The sequence below is a fragment of the Serinus canaria genome, chromosome 6 (assembly GCF_022539315.1).
Source record: "Serinus canaria isolate serCan28SL12 chromosome 6, serCan2020, whole genome shotgun sequence".
Taxonomy (NCBI): domain Eukaryota; kingdom Metazoa; phylum Chordata; class Aves; order Passeriformes; family Fringillidae; genus Serinus; species Serinus canaria.
The window spans coordinates 22365859-22383898 of record NC_066320.1 but is presented as its reverse complement, the minus strand read 5'-3'; the positions used below and the strand labels follow the sequence as shown (position 1 = coordinate 22383898).

At 41.3% G+C, this 18040-nt stretch overlaps 1 protein-coding gene across 2 annotated transcripts in view; it reads left to right on the top strand.

The window, feature by feature from the left end:
• The first annotated feature begins 613 nt into the window (after positions 1-613).
• Positions 614-18040, top strand: part of SLF2 (SMC5-SMC6 complex localization factor 2) — a 29623-nt gene continuing 12196 nt past the window's right edge. For both annotated transcript variants that reach the window (XM_030241187.2, XM_050976371.1), the window contains exons 1-9: positions 614-865; positions 6135-6178; positions 6662-6816; positions 8002-8059; positions 8751-9892; positions 12976-13058; positions 14023-14133; positions 14407-14574; positions 16512-16614. In XM_030241187.2, coding sequence (XP_030097047.1) covers positions 756-865; positions 6135-6178; positions 6662-6816; positions 8002-8059; positions 8751-9892; positions 12976-13058; positions 14023-14133; positions 14407-14574; positions 16512-16614 — 1974 coding nt within the window. In that variant the 5' untranslated portion in view covers positions 614-755. The remainder of the gene's footprint in view (positions 866-6134; positions 6179-6661; positions 6817-8001; positions 8060-8750; positions 9893-12975; positions 13059-14022; positions 14134-14406; positions 14575-16511; positions 16615-18040) is intronic.

Sequence of the window (18040 nt, the reverse complement as noted above, 5' to 3'; positions counted from 1 at the left end):
GATTCCACTCTGGATGCCTTTTCTGGGCGAAGTCCAGGCACAGAGGGAATCTTGCATAGCAGCCTGAGGACGGGCAGGCACAGGGTTTGGTGGTGATTTTGAAAAAGTTGCTCCCATTCCAATTTTTTAGCCTTCCACCTTGTCTCGCGTCTCTGGAGATGGGCGCGCAGCCTGGATCTCCTTCCAGACGCAGGGCAAGCCGCACGGCCTGCAGCTCGGTGGTGGTGCGTGGCGCTTTCCTCGCAGGACGCTTCTGCTCGTGGCCGAAAGCCGCGGACTGTCCCCGCCCGGGACACCGGGAGAGCCCCGGGAGCGGCGGGGGCGGGGCCTCGCGCGGGGGGGGGGGGGGCCCGCCCCGAGCGCACCAATCAGAGAACGGCAGCGCGGGCGGGGGACCGGCACGAGACCAAGGCGCCAAACAACCCTTCCTCCCTCGGACGCGGAACGGCGCTCCCGCCCTGCGCTCCCCAGCAGCCAATCACAGCCAGGATCCGGCTGCCCGTCCCGCCTCCGGTGGAAAGAAACCAATGGGAGACGCAGCTGCTGCAGCCGCTCAGCTAATCAGCGTCTGAGCCCATTGGAAAAAAAAAAAAAAAAAAAAAAAAAGGAAGAGCGGAGCCCGTTACCTCCCGCCCGTGACCTGCGGCCGCGCTGGGCGTTCCGGCCGTGTGGGGCGTTCGAGCTGCGCTCCTGGCGATGCTGCCGGCGGCGGCCACTCTCCTCCACCTCTCGGGCCCCGCCGTGCCGCCCGTGCCATGACACGACCGCTCGGCGAGGGGCTGCCGTCTCCGGGCCCTCCCTTAGCCATGTCCCGCCGCCATGTTACGCCGGCGGCCGCGGGCAGAGAGGCGGCCCAGGACTGCAGGTACGGGCGGGGCGCGGGAGGGGAGCGGTCGCGGTCGTGGTCGTCGCCGGGCACCGAGCCCGCCTAGCGGGGCGCCCCGGCTGCCGGCGTGCGCCGCGCTGTGCAGGGCGGGTGGCGGGGGTCGGCTCGGCGGGGGTTACCGGGGCCTCCCCGGGAGCATCATCGGGGGCCTGCCCCGGTGTTCCAGCCACCGAGGGGCCCGGCCGGGGCCTCCTCATCGTAACCGGCTCATGGTGCCGCTGTTCGTTGGCCAGGGCGTCTGGCAGCTTCCAGGAGTCTGAAAGGAGTGTCCAGCTAAGTTCAGGCTGGCATTTCCAGCACATCCTTCAGGATGCCGGGGCCGTCCCCCGTGTGCCCTCCCAGCCCTGCCCTGGCGTTACCCAGCCCACCTGCGGGGCTGGACGGCGTCAGCGGTTCGGCCTAACCGAGAACTTGGGGTGTCGGTTCAGCTCCCGAACCTGCTCCGGTCGGGACCTGCGCCTAACGGTGCTGGGGGACAGTGCCCAGGGAAAGCACGGGCTGCCAGTGACGGTGTTTATAGACTTGACAAACTTGTCTGCTAACTAGAAACTCAAATTCTGCCAGAGATTTGAGGTTTTTCAGAAGCTGCTGTGTTGTTTCTTGCAGAATGAGACAAGTCATAATTTTCTTATGCTGTTAGTAGCCCCTTACTTTGTTCAGATCCTCTGTTTTGATGGGACTGTCATTTAAAAGAGGGGGACAGGGTAAAAGTTCACTTTTTCAATCTTACTTTTTGCCCAAGAAAATGAATCGAAACTGCGATTTCGGTTTTGTTGCAGTTGTCTAAAAGACTGCGTTTTTCTACATAAGTTTCTGTTTTGGCTGGCTTTGTTGTGTTTTTTCTTTGTTTTTGTTTGTTTGCTTGGCTTTGTGTTCTTTTTACGCAGCTTTTCAAGATGCTCTCTGTTATCAATGATGTAGTAGCTTTTTGTAATTTAGTCCTGTGTTATGAGAATGTGCTATCTGGGAGGTATTGTTAATGTTTCCAATACAGCCTTTTAAAAAGATAGTTTTTATCCAGCCAGAGAGAAACACGAAAGTTACTGTAAACAGTAACAGCTTTTACGAAATGCTTAGGGGCTTGTTTTTAATGACAAGTGAATGTATTTCCTCTTTCCCTCTTCCATGCAGGCTGTGTCCTCCTTCCTTTGAAAGGCCTGGAAGGTCTATTAAGTTCATATCCTGGTTGTGCAGCTTTTTTCTGTTGATGGGTCAAATAACGTATTTATGGGTTTTGCATTTTCTTTTGGATTTTTAGTGGTCTCCTTGGTGTCTCAGTCGAGCTGAGATTTCACAAAATATGGTGTGATAATTTTTATTTGGGATAAAAGGTCTTGCTGAATTTATATATGTTGCTGACAAGTGTTAGCCAGAGCTCTATAGTGGTTCAGACAGATGCATTAAACAACTGTGATTTTCCTGTTAGCAAAAGAGCTAAACACAATAACCTTCTACTAAAGGCTGGAGATTCTCCTGTGAATGGTTTGTGAGCTGTCATGGCCCCATTCACATAGAAAATCACATTTCTCTCTGTACTTTCACATGTATGTGAAGGGCAGGTTGCACGGCCCAGTTCTTTTTCACGTTCTTCCTGGTACTGTATTGAATTCTTTCTTTTTTTCTTTTCCACACCCTTTGCTTTTGTCTGAAGTTTCTAGTACACTTCCTTGTCTCAGACACAATACAGAACCTTGGCTGGACAGTTCCTTGCACTCCAAAAGGCAGAGTTACAAACGCAAAGGGGAAAATATTGGTGGATAAGCACTTCCAAACAAGCTGCCTAAGACAAATCACTCGCTAACTCTTCATTCTGATTAAACTTGAGGGAGAAGGGAAGTGCCTTAGTTCCCTGTTGTTTTGTATAATTATGGAATAAACAGAAACTCTGTTACAAAGCTCTTGGATTTATAATAAACGACAGCAAAAAGAACAATATGGGAAGGACATAAGCAGTCATTTGGAATCAGTGGCTGTGGAAACAAGGACAGAGATGGCAGAAGGCCTTGTTTTTTGGTTTTGGTTTTGTTACAAGCTGCCTCATAGGCCAGAGTAACTGAGGTTCTTGTTAATTGGTCCCTTGGGGCAGATTAGAGAGAAAGAACACTGAATACCTGGTGTTTATAAATATGCACACATAGGGTTTATTTTAGGGTGATTTGGTTGCAATGGAAATGAGGTATGTAGCCATTTTGGTTATTATCTCTAGTAATAGGACAATATAGAAACATAAAGATACGACTTAAGGAAATAAATAAGGAAAAGAAAGAAAAAACAAGTATAGGAGTAGATTGCAGAGATATCACCTCCATGGATCCAGTGATGAGATTTGATTGTTGCAATTCCGATGTCTGCTGGTCAAAGTGGTACTTGCTGCCTTGATCAGTCAGGGATGTGGGAAGGCCCCAAAATGTAGAGCTCAGTGGGTTAATGGATGTTCAGGTGGGAATGCCCAGGTACCTCCCTTGGAGAGGGTGAATTTAACACTGTCTGTTACAAGGCTCCAGAAACGAGTCTGGCTGCACTTTGGGGGTCTTTGATGGTTTATGGCCCCATCTTAGACCGGTGTTTCTCGTATCATGTTTTCTCACATTATGCCTTTACAGAAGGGATAAATACTTCAGCCTAAGTGTGAATATGCCAATACCTCCCCCTGGGTGGGGGGTGCTGGTTTACAACTGAGCCAGTTGCGTAAGGGAGGACATTGGTGTGATGAAAAGCATTTTCCCACCTCTGCAGTGTCTGTGCCATATCATCCTTGTCCCTTGTCTGGCTCAAGCCCCAGCTTGTTTTGTCGTGGTCATGCTCTGGATGTGGGGGTACACCCTCTCCCGTCTTAGGCACATCAGAGGTTTCAAGTCCACACAGAAAAACCCTCTCCTCTCCCCTTCTATTGGGGGTGCAAACCTGGGCCTCAGCAGTATTGCTTGTTTGAGTCAATGACCTTTAACATTTCTGTCCTTCACAGTTTGTCTTCAAAGTTTAGGTGCTGAGAGGAATCTGGGTGGTAACTGAAGATGAGCTGTGGCCTGCCAGCAGTGCTTCATGTGCAGCTGGGGCTTTACTGGGGAAGAAGGAAGTACAGTCGCTCAGTTAGGGGAAGAGGAAGGGTTTGGAAGGATAGGCAGTGTGGAAAGCTCTGGGCACCGGATGATTTCGCAGCTTGAGAGCAGCCCAAGCAAGCAGCGGGTGTGTCCTGAGGAATGCAAGGTGGAGAGGGCTTTGCTGTGAGCAGGTGAGGCAGGTGAGGAGTGCAAGGAGGTCTAGGGCAGAAAAACAAATTGGTCAGCAGCAAGAACAGTGAATAAACCTGCATTTAAGTCATTGGTTCTTCTGCTGAACTGAAATACGGGGATCCTGTGTGTTGCAATTTTCCTCTTGTTTGAAAGTAGCTGAGTGATAGAAGTTGCAAGAGTTGTTAGACCGCAAGCTGAACTTTACTTGAACTACACGGCTCTGCTGAGCAATCCAAGATGGATTATGGCAAAACCTGGGGCTAACAACCTGAACAATAACAGTTGTTAGACTAGACAATGTTAATGGCTTAAATATTACTTTAAAATTAATAGCTGGAGTGGACAGCCCATAAATAGTGGTACATGAACAGCAACAACCATATTTATAACACGGAACACAGAACCAACTGCAACTCCCCCTGAAACTAAGAGGGTGTGAATATGGCCACAGAGCACGACTGGGTAGCAAAACAGTGAACCAGTGAAGACTGACTACCCACCAGTCCAGACCCTAAAATCGCTATTGGTCTGGACTGGTGGGTAGTTTAGATTGCCCAGGGATTTCTGTTTGTGGTCCCTTTTTTGAGGCACCACCTTAAGCTACAACCAGGCAGCTGATTGGTGCCAGTAAACCTGTCTGATGGAGTTGAGAGCCTGGTGTCCAAAATTTAACACTGTTGCTGTAGTGTGTGGGAAGAACACACTTATTTTGTCCTATGTCAAACTGAGCTGGGACAAGCTGGAGGCAGCCAGTCTTTGACAAGTAGTTTCTCTGCTTTCTTTGATAAGCCAAACCAGTTTTGTGCACCCACAGATTCTGATTACAAGTTACTTCTCACTGAGTTACAGTATCTTCAATTATCAGTGCTTGCCAGTATTGTGATTTAAGAATTATCAGTGCTTTATAAACAGCTTTTTGTATTTCTGTAGGTGCTAACAATGCAAAAGCTGTGTCAGAAAATGCAAAAGTGATGATTACAAACTTAAAGAAAGATTCAAAATTAGATCCAAATTAATTTCATTTTTTGAAGTTTGTCACCTTCGTATTCTGTGCACAGTCCTGATAAAAATAACCACTGTGGGTTCTTCTGCCCTAAGCTTCGAATATGGTTACTGAATCTTTGGGGACACAGTCGTGTATGGATACTTGTATATGTTACCTTAGTTTCTGGAGTAAGTAGATTTTGCCTTTATCACTGTTACTCAGGCAATAACAATGTAACTTTGCCTTGGAAGGTATGGAAAGACAACAAAACTTGGAACCAACCTCTGCTGTTCTTGCAACAACATGAACAATTGTGCTCATATCGATATTTTGTTCAAACTTTGAGACACTTCCCAAGCCAGCACTCAGTATAGCCTTAAAGTCATTAGCAAGCTGTGGAGGAAGATGAAGATAGCAAGTTCACAGATTCTGATGTGTTTTGTTGTTCAGCCAATCTGCCCATTTTTAGAAGCAATATTCTTCAGTGGAGAACGCCCTGGTGTTCCCATGTCCCACTTGCTCTTGCCAGAGATAAAATCTCTGATTTAAAGCTAGTAATTACCTTGTAGGTGGCTGTAGGCTGCTCTCTGTTGGAAGCTGGGTGAGATAGATGCTGACTTGGGTTAGCAGCTCAGAGTGATGGTGGACATGGGAAGGTTGTTAAATGACATAATGTCATCACATAATGTGCTGGTGATGTCTCACCTAGGATCCTGGGTGCAGGTGAGGTCAGTCCCATTCAGGACAGTTTAGTTTGAGGTGGAAGGGTGGTTAGGATTTACCAGGATTATAAAGAAAAGAGTTTGAGTGAGGAAACTGACAGGTTTAACTTCATTAGCCAAGCAGAGTGAAGGCTAGAAGGTAAAGACAATGATGGTGCTTTTTCTGATTTATCAGAAATAAGAGCTGCTGGCATTAAGGAAAATCTGTAGAAGTAATTTACAGGTTTTTTTTTTTTTAATTATGCAACATTCACTGAATGGTCATTTATTTATTATTTTATAAAGATAAAATTATGTTTTCTTTTCAGAAACCAGTTGATTACAGAGTTCTTCAAGCCAGTTTTGAGTCCAGGTAAATATGTTTTTTTCCAAGTGGAAGATATTTATATGAATTTTAATTATGGAAGCATGCAGAATGATAATCCAATCTCATTCTGTAGTGGAGCAGTAACATAATGAGTATAGCTTACCAAATATGTCAAAATGAGCACATTTAAATTTTTTCTAATCAACTGAAAATATCAATTTCCTGTTTAAATTAATTTCTTTAAATAGTGATGTAATTATTATTTCAAGTTCTGTCTCATGCTTAAACCAGATTGTTTATAACAGCTGAAGCTGCATCATAGGTTATGTGCTTCTTTGCATGGCAGTAGCAAAACTGGATGATTAGTTAATTAATTTTGGATTACATGAGAGCGAGAGAGAAAAAATATCTGTGAGAGAGAAGTAATACACTATAATAAGGTTTGTTGTTTTGTAGTTGGGTTTTTTTTCCCCCAGTATAGTTTTTGTGAATAATTGGTCTTTTTTCTCCTACACCATGTCCATAAAGACAGAACTGTGCTGTCCTCACCAGACAAAGGAAATGTAAAAGATGAAGGAATAGGACTGTCAGTCTTATGCACTGAAGGTTTTGATAGGAATTCATCTTCTCCAAAGAAGGTCAGAAGAAAAAGATGCCAGACCAAACACCAAATGAGTCCTGTGGTAGGTGTCTTTTGGAAAAGGACAGTGCAAACATGTCAGAGAACGGCTGAGTGTGCAGAGCCCTGGGTTTTTTGTACCAAAAGTTGTGATTCAGAAACTCCTCGTTACTGCGGGGTCTCAGGTGTATTCCTTGACCAAAAAGGTAAAGACTGTCTAGCCAGAACAGGGAAGAAATGAAAAATGTCTGGGTGTAAGGAGAGCACCATTTTCTTATGAAAATAGTTGGGCAGAGAAGAATGACTGTGTGGATCTCACAGAGTCCAGCTCAGACTCTGACAAATGGGTTTCACCTGCAGAAGCTGAGATTTGAAAAGCCTGAGCTGGAAAAATGGTACTGTGAGCATCACATCTCTGTGCTCAAGCCACATTTCCCCACTGCCCTGCTCTCCTACCAATCCTGCATTTGGGTTGTCATTGGAAGCTCTCTGCAGAGAAAGGGAATGGGAGAAGCAGAAATGGAACCAATCTAAGCCATATCCTGTAAAACCATTCTAAGGAACAAATGTTTTGTATCAGGAGTTTTTAAAGGTGGAAATCACTGACCCATGGTGCATATGAATTTTTAAATTTTTAGATTTTTAAAATCTTACACGTCAAGATAAGATTCTTGGTGCTGCCTTTTTCAAATACAACACAAATTTATGGTTTTTTGCTATTCCTTTGTAAGTTTTAAGTCATGCTTGTGTAAACTGGTTCTTAATCATTTTACAATCAGTGAAAAATCCTGTTTTAAAAGCAGGGGAGATATTCTGGGCTAGATGCAAGCATGGAAATGCAATAGAAATTGTATTTTGTAAAAAAAAAAAGATGCCTTTATCTTAAATGCCTTATCTTGTGTTTTCTTACAGTGTAGCTTAGGGAGCAGACTGGCAAATTTCTGCTATTTAGAAGTTGCAGTTAACAGCAGTTCAGATTTATACATTTAAGCCACAGTATTTAGATAGAGGTGGAAGTGGTCCTGTTACAAATGTAGAATTTAATTACAGGTCACTTTTAATCTGAAGGAAAAAATATATAATTTGGGTCGTGGAGAGATCTTTGCAGCTGTATTTAAAATTTGTCTTAAAATTAGGTCCATTAACATATTTCTGGGGGTGTGTGGAACCATGTCTGTGCTAGGTTCAACACTAGTTTTTAAAAGTATACAATTAACTTTTTTTTCCCTCCCTCTGTCTTCATTTTTAGGGAAATGGATGTCCTGTAAGAAAAATAATGTCTTTTGGTTCAAGGGAGATTGCCTCAGGTATGAGCATTGCTGTTGATATAGAATTAATTAATTGAATTCATCACTTCATATCTATTTTTAATGGCTTTTTTCCCTTGAAATTATGTTTCCTATTTTCTTCTACTAAAACAATAATTGCTACTGATTAGTCAGTATTATTTCTAATATATGGCAAGTTTGAAGAGTTTTAAAAGTAATTTAGGATTTTAGTGTAAAACATATTGATTGTAACTTAGTTAGAATTTGTGATATCTCATTGTCTTAAAACCTTGATCCCAGATTTTTTAATGGTTTCTCTTGTGTTTTGGATAATCCACATTTTCTTTGGTGGTTAATAAATTGTGCCTTTTAGCCTAATCCAGAAAAAATATTCTTGTTGAACCAACCACTAAAGTTGAGCTGGTTTTTGTTTTCTTTTTTTTTTTTCTTTTTGACCTTTTTAACCACATAATTTTGTTCTATGGGTGGTAGAATGGAATCTAAAAAGCTTGAGGTAGGTTAGTAGGAAGATAAACTTTAAAAAGATAACAAAAGGGGGGTGGAAACTCTTTAGGCTCTTTACTGCTCTAGTCCTAGTTAACTTAAAACCAGAAGTTAGTTTTAAAATGGAAAGCTGTTACATGTTTGTTTTTTAAGACAATTATTGTTACTATTTTGATTTTTTTTAACATGATAATGATGTTTCATCTTTTTCTCCAACACTTCATAGATGACCCATCTCAACCAAGGATAACACAGGTTTTAGAACATGAGGCATCTTCTCCACATGCATTTAGAACATCATCTGAGATGGCCTCTGGTGCACCAAAGAGCCCAGCTGTTCCTTCACACTTCTTTAAGGCGTCCTTTGGGCTGTCCAAACCAAGAGACTCTCCTGGGAAAAGAAAACACACTGCCATGAATGTGGATGTAGATGCTTCAGATCAATCTGAAGTGAATGACTCTGCTTTTAGTAGATCACCAAAATGCAAAAATTGGAGGCGTGATTTTGTAAAAAATATCTTTTTAAAGTCTCCTCATGATGATGTTCTGCAACTCAAGGAGCCTTCTGCCCTCTCTGGACATGATTTGACTCTTTCAGAGGAATTCCTCAACTCAAGCAATGAAAAGGAGAAAAATAATTACTCCACTGTAGGTTTGTCATCTTCATATTCTACACACAGTCCTGCTAAAAATAACCACATTTCTGTTGTGGATACCAAAGAGAATCAATTGCAGCTGGCTAACTCATGCTTTTTCTTGGAAAAGTCACTTCCCTTTTCTCAGGAAAAAAGTACTGTGTTGCCTTCTCCCCACCACTTAACACAAACAAAAGGCATGAAATCCCCTCTCCAGGTTGCTGGCTTATCTCAGGTATTGGATGTTAGGAAAGAGCAAGATAAAAGACCAGAAAGACATGAATGGAATAAAGGATACAGTATTCAACCCAGCAACTGTTTTTCTAATACAGTCCCTGAGATTTCTGAAAATACTCCTGATTCCTGTAGAATGGAAATCTCTGGGGAACTTGGACTGTCCCCAGAGACTGGCAAAAGTGTTCCCCCTTCATTGCCTTTGGAAGAGTCTTTTGTGGACAGCAGCCATGAGTCTTCACAGCCCTCGGCAGAACTGGAAGTTAAAAGGAACTTTACACACAAGTCCAAGCTGAGCAGAAAATGGCAAAGCAGCTCTGAGAGTGAAGATGATGTTTTGGAATCCATTCTAGTAGATGATGATGATGAGGAGGAAGAAGCATTAATGCCACTGCAAAAAATGCTTAGTTCAAGTCTCCAACCACAGGCAAGAAGAACCCTGGAAGACTCCTTTGACAGTGTTTCTCAGGACACTGTAACTCCATTGCTGAAGCTTCATGTAAGTTGGCTAAAACCAGTAAAACACATTCTTTCAAGTATTCTTTTACAGATGTTATTTGCAAGGAAAATAGTATGGATTTTAGCACAGTGCAGGGCCCAGTGGGTGCTAAGTTATTACCCCATATTTTAAATTTTAGAATGAAATTTTATATAGTAGGTATATACCACCAAAACACAGATAGAGGCCCAGGTGAATGGAGACATCTCATACCCAAAAATAAAATTGCCTCCTACCTCATCTGTACCATCTGGCACATACAGGCAGCAGCTTGTTCAGGTGTGCCACAGAACTAATTTCTGCTATTTAGCTCAGTTTTATAAACAAATGACAAGCTTTGAGCAGCTAAGATGTCCAGTAGTCTCCTAGTACCTATTCAGTCAGGATGTGTGTGACTGCTTGGTAATAGTTACTTTACATTAATTTTAGTCAAAAATTAATGTAAAACTCAGCCACCTCTTGCTGATTCTCATTATGCCAGTTAAAGCTATAGCAGAGTATAATGAGATAGCAGATAATCAGCTTTATGTTGTGTTTTTATATGATTTTCTCCCTTATTCATAATGCATGATAATTCAGAATTATTTGCCTGCAAAGCTGCTTACTTGGCCTAAGGGTCCTGTGCTGCTGTGCAGTTACAGTGTAGTTGGAGCAGGGACGTGCTTGTTACTGTGCTTGTCCTGGGAATGGCTGAAAGATGGTTTGTGCAGCCAGACTGATTTAGCTCTATCCCTTCTGGTTGTTTTTAGGAGTTGTGTTTTTGCTATTTCTCCCCCAAAGTCAGGAGGCTACGTTTAGAAAATGTGTGCAGTCTAATGTTTTTGTTTTCCTAGTCAGGTAAGATTTTGATGAGCTGAAGTTAACTGGAGGAAATTGATATAGACATTTAGAGATGTGTGTGCTAGACTCCAGTCATATATCCTTGCCACAGTCAGTGATTGTCAGAGATCTGAGTGTGAGTAAGTGTGGTTGTATTCTTTGAGGTTGTATTTCATGGAAATTGGAAGTATTTTAGGATTTCAAAAAGCTGAATGAATTCTGATCACAAGAGATAGATGACGTCTTTGAATCCCTGTGTACGGGATATTATGGTGATGAATTGGTGTTTTTAAAATTAGCTCATTTGTTCAATAAGAGCTTGTCAAACAGGTAGTGATTTTGAAGTTTTATTGTAAAATGATGTTTTAATAGGGAAGGTTCTGCAGTGCATCTTAGTGTGGCATTCCTGACAGTTGGTACAGGTTGGGAATGGCTGTATTTAAACAAAGAGATTTCATACTGAGCCTGGCTGGGTTGGAATTAATGTTCTTTATAACAGCTGTGTGGTGCTGTGTGTTTCAGACAAAACTAGTGTTGATAATAGACCAATCTTCTACCTATTGTGGAGCACTACTTGCACAGCATCAAGGCTTTATCTTCTTCCCATGCTGCTCCCATAGAGCAGATAAAAAGCTGGGAGGGAGCAGAGCCTGGAAAACAGACCCTGGATGACCAAAGGGATATATTCCATGCCACATAATGTCATGTTCAGCAGTCAAAAAACCAAGTGAGGGAATTTGGTCTGGCTTGTAGCCACTGCTCAGAGTGTAGCAGGGCATCCTTCTGCTTGTCAGAGGTGCTGAGTGACTGCTTGTATAGCTTTTTCTTTTCTTGCTTATGCTTTTTCCCTTAGTAAACTGTTGTTATCTTAACCCATGAGTTCTCTTGTCTTTGCTTTTCTTGCTTTTCATTTCACTGCCCTGCACCACTGGCTGGGGAAATGGCCAAGCTGTGTGGTGCTTAGCTGCTGGCTGGGGTCAGCCCATCACTAGTTTCTAGAGTGGAAAACCAACAGCAGAATGCCTGTATAAATTCTCTCTTCTGCCTTTCCCTCTCCTCATGCCTTTCACTCTCTGATAGGGTTTATTTGTTGACTGAGTTGCTGTCTCCATGGGCAGATGTTGAGCAGCCATAATTATTTAATCTGTTCTTAGGATTCTGTAATCAAGAGTGTTATAGATCAGACTTGTGTGGTTTCATATGTATTTCACAATCTCAGCCAACATGACTACCTGATTAATGGTTAAGCCTGATAAACACATGCAGCAAATGCTTGTGGGACAAGTGTGTGACCACAACATTTGGCTGGCCTGTTCCTGGTATAAGTCACGGCCAAGTAGGACAAAATAGTTAAGAACAGTCCCAACACTTCCATGACCATGAATTTTGCATGTATCCACATTCTTTTCTTGTAAGGAAGGATGTATGTGTACATTGGAATAAAGTTTTGATTCCCTGTTTTTTCAACAGTTACTTGGCAGATATTGACCAAATACAAAATAAACTAAGAAGTCTTGCAGATTTCCCACACAAAGACATGCTGCTTGTTATATTTAAGAGATGACTGAACACCAGGGTGGTGTCAAAAGAGCTGTGCTTGTCCAAAGAATGGAATCATGGCCATAAAAGTTTTCAAATTTGTTATCTGCTGCAAGCTGAATAAAAGACTGGCTACTGAAAAACAAGCCACTAGCAAAATTTATTAAAACTTTTAGTGTGCTGTTCTGTTTATTAGTGCCTTATTTTGGTTTTATATTAGGGTTTTGATTGGAAGTTTTGTTTTGTTTGATTTATTTAGAGGTCATTTAGCAAACACTGGAATTTTGCCCTCTAGAGACTCTGAAAATAAAACAGTTGAGTAATTTTTGGAGGTTGTTGTCTCATGCACAAGAATGGGGATTCCCAGGGTCTCTGGATGGTAATAGTGGTAGAGTTGTGAGGTAAAAGGCTTGTGATGGTAATGCTCTTTATGATTGCCAGCTGAAGGTCAGCCCCAGACATGCAGAGACTTGCTTCACTGTTCAGATCCACTGTGAAGCAGTTGTTTCTAAATTAGTCATTGAGAGAGATTTGACCATTATGTAAACTTGTCAAAGAGCTGAGAAACCTAAACTGATAATCATCCTGTTCTGCAGGGTCTCCTTTAGGTTTATATCTGCATGTAAAATATCATTAAAATTGGAAGAGGTTTCTATTTTGATTCTTGTTTAATAATGAGTTGATGGCTTATAGCATTTTTAAATGTCTTGTTATTTCATTTACAGCTTTCTAAGACTCCTATTATAAGCAAGGTGTCCTATGTGAACAGCTTAGATCATCTCTTGAAGGAGAAAGAAGAATCCAGAAGGTTTGTTTCTTACAGCTAGTTTGAAAAATGTGGGATGGTGTTGTAGAAGCTTGGATTTGCCTTGTCTCCCCAGAACTGATGGAGTTTGATTAGCAGCAAGCTGAGCTTTGCCTGCTGATGCCACCAACATACAACTGAACTGACAGGACCTACAAGTGTTGCTTAAATGGTGAAAGCTGAATGACAGGCTCCTTCCAAACAACAAGGAATGATTTGTGATACATCTGTTTACCCCTGAAGAGCCAGGCTAAATTTACTGATGCCTTGGTTTTAGGTCACTGAGCCAGCTAGCAGCTGCTGGTCAGGCATGAAATAGAAATATTTATGTAGACTGACTGTACTAGTTTTTTCAAAGGCATTTGCTGCTCAGTATTGGTTGCCAAATTTTGCAGGCTATGGGTGTCTGAGTAGTTACACAGGTCAGTGAACAGAACTAATGAGTATTCTTACAAGAGATCTTTTGGGTAGGAAGGGAAATGTGGTTTATGCGTTAATGGCAAGTGGTGGTGATGAGTATATGTGATTAACTGTATGTTTAAAGAATTTGACCCTGGTAACTATGGGCTGACTGCCCATGGAGTAGCAGATACTCCTGTAAATAATAGTGTTTAACAAATAAAATACTTGTTTGGTGCTTAGAAAAAAGTAAACAATCAGCCACAAGATCAAAAGTTTTGTGTAATTACAAAAACTTTATCAGAGGTTGGTTGAGTATTTGTGTCTGACAAGCCAGTCATTGATTGTGCTGTTGGAAATTCATTAGGTTTTGGGAAAAAGTACTTTGTGTCTTGGAATAGTAAGATGCTGGGGTTTTACAGATGCAATGTCTCACATGGTTTTGCTATGTGTAAATGGCTCCTGACTCCAGGGTTCAAATTCAGAGCCTGGGTTTTGTTGACTGTGTTGTGACTGTGTTGTGAATATTAAATGGTGATGATATGCTCTGCTGCTGCTGTTATTTCAGGTTAGAGGAAATAGTGAAACAGTTACAGGAAGACATAGAAAGAGAGGACAATGCTTCAGATGGAGAAAAAGAGGACAATGCCAGTGGAGATGATCTCTTGGAAGAACACAGGTCCTTGCAACTCTAAAACCAATGAAATCTTGATCTCTGCTTTTCTAGCCTTTTTATCCCCTAACCTCTCTCTGTTTCCAACAATTGTTACTATGTTTAATGAGAACCATATTAAAATCTTTTGGGGTTGGGTGGATTTCCTCGGGTGCAACTGTATTCTAACAATTCAGCTTTCACATAAGACTGATGCATTCATGACCTGAAAATGACTTTCTCAAGCAGCAAATAGCTTCTCAGTGTTTGAATTGATAAAAGCAATTCTGAATTTTACAGGGCGTTTATAAAGAGATTTTCAGTAGCAACTTATGTCATACCTGACAAACACCCTGGAGAAGATTTATTTGATTTATCAGCTGCTGGGAAAATCTTCACTCAACATAACCTTGACTTGAGGAATTTTCAGTTTGTCCCTCAAAATCGTATAGAATATCTGCTTCTGAAGTAAGAATATGCTCTTCACTTTGCTATGTTTACTTGTACAATTTTCTTGTTATTTTTAGCAGTTTTAAGGTACTGTTTAATCTTTGCATGCAAATGAGCTCTGTCTTACTAAATAGGCAAGACTGGTTCCCTTTCCTTGGAATTTTCCTTTCTGGATTAGCTTTACAGCACAGTAAATTGTAATGAAAAGCTTCCTTCTTTCCTCCTCTGGAATTCTTGAAAAACCTCTTAAATGAAACATGAGGAAAAACAGCTGTTCTGGCCTCTTCCATATTTCTACCACACACTGGGCTATCGTTGATAACCTTACCAGTTTGTGGGAGACAAAAGCAGAAGTGAAATGTTATAATGAACACAAGCTTAACCATGTGCAGACTGAAAGACATTTGTGGTTACCTGTTTGTGACCTTCTAGTGTTACATTATGTCTGCTGAAAGACTTTTGGTGCTTCCATCCTGGATGGGCCTGGCACCTGGGGCTCCATCTGATGAGGATTGCAGAGGGTCAGGATCTCTGACATCTGTTAGATTCAGTCTCTGAGCCACCGGCGTGTCTGTGTGTACATAAACAACTGCTCTGTAACCCACAGGCATTTCTGCTCTATATTTATGGGCTGCCACATTACAAATATCTGGACAAATACTTGCCTAATGCCACAAGTGTAAATCCTGAAAATTTCTGGTTATTTCATTTGGTATTTTATTCCAAACATGCATTAGAGGAACTGAGAGAGTTCAGTTACTCTTAAAGGATTTTTTGTACATGTGTATGTGTGGTTGTGGGTGTGAAGAGGTGGAGAGTGATTTCTCATCTCTTGAGGAAGTGCTGTTTATGATACACTCCTTTGGCTTCAGGCCTTTCTATTAATGTTTTGAAGATCACAAGGCTATGAGCTTCAAAAGCATTTTGTAAATCAGTGACTAGAGGAATGAGGATTAAACTGATCATCCCTTGCAGAAGGCAATTATGATTTAATTGCTTATGCATTCAGCCCAGTTGGCACAGCTGGCATGGACTGGCTGCCCAGTTGGCACATGGAGGTCTTACCAGTCAGGCAGGGAGAGGGTATATGTAGGAGTTAGGACACAGATCTCTCGACAGAGTTACCTGATTTAGTAGACAGAGAGAATAGAGGAGACTAAAGAAGGGTGTGGGGGAAACTGGATGTCTTTAATTCAGCTGCTTATGACATCCCTAATTTCTAAAGAAGAATAAGAGAATATCCTAAGTTGGAAGGGACCCACAAGGAGTAGTCCATATGGGATTTGAACCCATGAAGTTGGTGTTACCAGTACCCTGCTGTGACCATCTGAACTCATCCTGGTGACTAAAGCTCCAGTAATTCAGTAATAGCAATGGCACACTTTCTGTTATCCCAACATTTACTGTTTGCAGTCCACAAATTTGCACAGTGAGATTAAGCTGTGGGATTTAATTGCATTAGTTTGCCCTCCAGACCCCTTATTTAAAAGGGAATTTTAAAAATTTTGAAAACAATATTTTTTCTCTCTTGTTCTGAAACTGTTGGTAAAGGTCATTGGACAGTTAAAAATCTTATTTAATAGTCTCATTGAGCATGGCAGGCTGTCTGTGTTGTCAGGCATAGTGGTTCATAGTACAATAATGTAAATCAATATTTGTTTGAAACTATTATTCCCTAATAATGCAGATTTTTCTGTATAGTATGGCTTTATAGAAAGATAGTTGTTCTAAAGAACATTTGTAAAGTTGATTGCTATTAAAAATCAAGGCTTGATTACTATGACATTTTATATAAGTAATAACATAAGAATAACATCTGTTTTGCTTATTGAGATCTTTCTTTCTTGTTGATGATGATCTGAGGGGTGAGGAAGTTCTTATGTTTTTGTGAAAGTGACGATGCAACTAGTAATCAATTTTTATCCTCTTTCCTTGCCCCCATTTTTCTCTTACAGTTCTAGTATAACACAGCAGCTTTTTTTAGTTGTTAATGGCATTCTAAGTTCTGCTTACCATGACACATCTTGTCCCATACCAATTCTGAAGTGGCTGTTCCAGGTAAGTCTGTGCTATTCATGTAGTTATCATAACTCTCTGCATGTGTATTATTTTTCCTGGAAGCCAGTTGAAGAAGTTTGTGAATATGTTCCATTAACAACTTTTAAATCAGATATTTTTTCTCCTGGGTTCTGATTTGTTCTCCCATCTGAAATACTTTTATTGTCACTAGGGGTAAAACAATTGAGAGCCTTTTCTCCACACTCTGAGTGAATGCAAAGCTGCATGTCCATGTTCATCTATGCTACTGCATTGAAAAAGGACACAGTGAGTGAGGAGAGGTGCTGTGGGCCAAATCATGAGCAAATGCTAATCTTATTTCCTGTCACTCTTAGAAAAACAATACATATTGCATTATGTAAAAGTGCAAAAGTACCATTCTCTACATATATAATCTTCTAAATCATCAGTGATACCAGCATTATCAGATCATTTTCATTTGGAAAAAGTACCTTATGGCTCAGGGAGAAGCCTGGAGTCATTCTCAAAGGAAGTGTGGTGACTCTCTCCTTTCAAGATATCTGTCAGTCTCTGAATCATCAGGAATTTGCACAGTGCTGTTACTCACAAAAATGCCTCCCTCCAGTCTCCATTCTGTTATTAATTGCCACATTCTAACTGCACCTGAAACAAAAAAGAACTCTGACCACCTGGAAAATTGCAGCTTCAGTCTGTTGACTGGCTTTCTACATTTGCCAAAAGCAAAACATTTTGCTCTTCCATGTCCTTCCCTCCAGCCAGTAAAAAAATCACTTTCCTTCTTTCTGTGAGCTCTGGTGTTCCACTAACAAGGAAGAAGTGTGAGCCAATTGAGATCACTTACAGAGCAGGAAACTGTCCAGCACCTGGGGGGGAAAAAGATATTTTTGCTGGGCCAGTGAAGTGCTCCAGGAAATCTGAACAGTACTACATAGTCATGTTTTTGTAGTTAAGAGTTGTGTGAAAAACTAAGAATTCATTGTTTGGGTTTAGTATTGCGTATGTCCAACTTGTCTGTGAGTGCAAAAGTGTGTAGTTAATTCTGTTGCCTTCACTCCCTTCACTCAGGGAGCTCAATTTGAGCACAGATACAAATGGGCTCCAAAGGGGTATGTGGTGCTTTCTATTCTCTTAACCCTCAGGACTTGTTTATAAACCAACGTGGGGTCACAGCATTCTGATACTGTAAATAATTAATTTTACAGTATTCATATCATCTTTGCACTGCTTGAAATAATCAATGTTCACAGTATTCTGTTCTTATTAGTGTATCTTGCTTTAGAGATTTTGGGGTTAAGTTTTTTGTTCATTTGTTTTTTAATCTGTTACTCATTTTACTCTGCTGGGAAGTTTGGTGTTGTTTTTGTTCTGGTTTGATGTGGGGTTTTTTTTTCTAATTAAAAGAAAACTGATGCCATCATGCAGCTTGGTTTTTGATGCATAGCTT